Source organism: Aplysia californica, unplaced genomic scaffold (assembly GCF_000002075.1).
Source record: "Aplysia californica isolate F4 #8 unplaced genomic scaffold, AplCal3.0 scaffold00184, whole genome shotgun sequence".
Taxonomy (NCBI): Eukaryota; Metazoa; Mollusca; class Gastropoda; order Aplysiida; family Aplysiidae; genus Aplysia; species Aplysia californica.
The window spans coordinates 1,199,598-1,201,362 of record NW_004797454.1 but is presented as its reverse complement, the minus strand read 5'-3'; the positions used below and the strand labels follow the sequence as shown (position 1 = coordinate 1,201,362).

Genomic DNA, 1,765 nt, shown 5'->3' with positions numbered 1-1,765 from the left:
GGACCACAGTGTGATGTTGACTGTGTAAGCAAGAGTTGATTATAAGCAAGTCGTTGACTTTATCAGGATTCCACTGTATCTGCTATTACTGATCATTATGCTATTATGTTTAAAACAAAAAGTGAAATTAGCTATAATCAACAAAGGCATTGTTCATTATTATGTCAAAATATGATTAAAAAAACCAGGGGCATCTGCTGAGCTGTCTTCCAAATTTGGATCCTAGTCCTGCTTTCTCCTCTTCCTCCTCTTCTTCCTCCACCTCCATTATCTTCCTCCCTCCTGTGTAAAGCCTTTGTGCCTCTTCAATGCTGCAATACTTGGAAAATATTTTCCACATCCTTGTCGCTTCTGCACACTCTTTGGCTACGGAGCCTTTCTTGACCAACGCCACCCTTTTTTCCCCGTTAATTTTTCACCTTACGAAAGTGTAATATTATATTACATTGGTTCAAGACCCCCCCTCCCTTCTTACACTTTTCTTACTGGATCCAAAGATCCCCCCCCATCTTCCAAGTGTAAGATTATATTTGAACAGCCCCTTTATAACTGGTTTTCTGAAATCGATTAGAAGAGTCAAAATTAATTTCTACCAAAAACTGAAGATACTGTAGCCATTATAAAAACAATAGGATAGATGAAAACCTTTGAAATCGGAAAGTGGCTGCCTGAAGGAAAGGGGCCCTTTAACTTAAGTAGGAAAAACTATATACTTTGTGCATGTACATTAAAGAAAAAAAATATTAATTGCACTCAAGGTCCTTGGTTGTATTGCAGGTTGAAAAACCAGCAGTCGACACTACTCCTGGGATCTAGCAATGGAAGTCAAAGAAAACGAAAGACAATGGCGATGATGAAATTTTTCTTTTCTTTTGTTCCTCCTCCCATTTGCAATCACATGTACTTATAATATATTATAATAAGAAGAAAAGATATTTCTATTTTTGTCCTCACGAAATCCTTGTTTTAGTCGACCGCTTTTCAAGTCCGTTGTTTATTTTTTGAGCCTTTGATGGGGGTTTTGATGTACATTTATCACAAGAATTCGCTATTGGGTTGAGCAGTTTAGAATACTGTCATAATGAATGATAATGACATATCGCAGAAGCCCAGACCTAGTCAATCAGCCTAAATTGTGCATCAACGAAGAAGAAGGGAGCGAGGTTGTAACTTTTACAGTTAAAATAACGATAGACAGACTGAGGCTTCCGGTCACTTCAAAGAGAATGATAATAAAACAGTGGCATTATTTGTCACCTTGTGCAAATAAACAGTATTTCGACATCGATACCATGATATATCGTGGAATCGATTATCTCTTCGTGATCTATCTTTGAGGCCTAGGCCTAAGTATCGTTACATGATATCGTATGAGATAAGACAGAGAAATTATTATATCTACTCTCAAGTAGGAATCAAGATGGCTGGCGTTGTGCTTGAAACTCTGAGCAATAGAAAGCTGTTGATTTTAAGTGTCTCGCTAGTTCTTATCCTGGCAGTCTTCTTTTTGATAGGAGGATTAGTTGGTAGGTGATGAGATCAGACTAGATCTAAATATCGCTTTATTCTTTCAAGTGGACTTTACCTTTTCGAAAGCCTTTCCTTTTAGTAGGCGAAGTGATTCATATCATCATAGTCATAGACTATAGATCTAGACATTTAATAGCCTCTACCTGTTGCTTTCCGATCCATGTCATGACTCACTTTTTTATGGGAGTGTATACAGACCCGGTAACCGGGAACAAAGTCACAAAGTATACAGACC

General features: G+C 37.7%; 1 protein-coding gene across 1 annotated transcript in view; it reads left to right on the top strand.

Annotated features, from left to right (window-relative positions):
• The first annotated feature begins 1,389 nt into the window (after positions 1–1,389).
• LOC101853163 (protein wntless homolog) overlaps positions 1,390–1,765 on the top strand; it is a 31,652-nt gene continuing 31,276 nt past the window's right edge. Inside the window, exon 1 of the mRNA XM_005098491.3 lies at positions 1,390–1,526. Coding sequence (XP_005098548.1) covers positions 1,421–1,526 — 106 coding nt within the window. The 5' untranslated portion in view covers positions 1,390–1,420. The remainder of the gene's footprint in view (positions 1,527–1,765) is intronic.